General features: G+C 53.5%; 1 protein-coding gene across 1 annotated transcript in view; it reads right to left on the bottom strand.

Moving 5' to 3' along the window:
* Window positions 1–1,255, bottom strand: part of EMH_0047820 (Bromodomain, related) — a gene marked incomplete at both ends in the record, with an annotated part of 6,076 nt that overhangs the window by 4,224 nt on the left and 597 nt on the right. The window contains 2 exons of the mRNA XM_013496328.1: window positions 214–571; window positions 977–1,199. Of these exons, the coding sequence (XP_013351782.1) occupies window positions 214–571; window positions 977–1,199 (581 nt within the window). The remainder of the gene's footprint in view (window positions 1–213; window positions 572–976; window positions 1,200–1,255) is intronic.

Below are 1,255 nucleotides of genomic sequence, written 5' to 3'. Positions count from 1 at the left end.
AGAAAAAGCATTGAACAGGTAAACAAACGAAGAAGCAGAGGGGGAGAAATGAAGCAGCGCGAAAAAGGACCCACAGGATGCACTCGATCGCGAACTCAACAAAACAAAAAACCGAACACACAAAACCTAAACAAATGTAACAAATAAGTTAAGCAGGGAAAACAAACTTTGCATGCAACTGCAATTGTCTCTATAACCCAAAAAAGATTATACCTCGTGGTCTGAATCCTCGCAGCCAGCAAAAAGGGCGTCGGCGACATCTTCTCCCGTTCCGCCTTGCTGATGCTGTCCAGTTGCCGATGCGGCAGCAGCGCCCGCAGCAGCAGCTGCGTCTGCGCCAAGCTGATGCTGCTGTGATTGGTGCGGCGTGGACGGCGGCATATCATCATCCGTGTCAGTAACCACGGGCTCATCCGCCCGCAAGGCAGCCTGCTGTCGCTTCAAAATGCTGCATAGTTTTGCTTCGTATTCCTCTGTAGGCAATCGAACCCCGGCGCCCCTCCCTTTGCTGCTGCCGTCCTCAGCCCCGAACCCATCGCGATACTGCCGCACCAACGCAACTTGATCCCACCTAGACAGCCCCAAAGCACGCACGCATGCATGCACGGATGCATATATGCAGGCATGCATGCATGCGTTGTATTGCCTAGGTAGAGTGCAGGTGTGCATGCATGCAGATATGCATGTATGCATGTGTGCATGCAAGCCTTTATGCATCCATAAGCGTCTGTATGCATGCATGCATGAGTTGTGCTGCTTATCCAGGCTGCCTGCCTGCCTGCATGCAGGCAAGCTACACGTGCGGGGGAAAACAAGAAGAGGCAGTGAACCAAGTACTACTGCTGCTTCTATGGTTACAATTGTAGGAGCAGCAATTTCAGCCGCAGCTGCTGCAGCAGCTACACTCGCATCAACATCCACAAATACAGCAGCAGCAGCAGCAGCACCAGCACTGACAGCAGGCGAGGATTTTTACCTGGGTAATGTCCGGATGACTGCGTCGCTGAGTCCGTACTGAAGTAGTCTGGCCCTGAGCTCCATCATTCCGAGTTTTCGGAGATCATCAACTGTGCCAGCTATGCCTCCCGCTGCATGCCGCCTAAGCGGCTGCTGCACGACAAGGGGATTGCTGGCGCTGCTGCGGCTTCTGCTGCCGCGTTTCAGCAGCGCTATGCCTTCCCCTCGGCCACAAGAAGGATCTGCGAATCCAGTTAGGAGGAACTGAGCTGAGCCTTTGTTCTGCAGTACTTCCCTA

The sequence above is a fragment of the Eimeria mitis genome, genomic scaffold (genome assembly GCF_000499745.2).
Source record: "Eimeria mitis Houghton genomic scaffold, Emh_scaff2045, whole genome shotgun sequence".
NCBI classification, from domain to species: domain Eukaryota; phylum Apicomplexa; class Conoidasida; order Eucoccidiorida; family Eimeriidae; genus Eimeria; species Eimeria mitis.
This window is presented reverse-complemented; position numbering and strand designations above follow the sequence as displayed.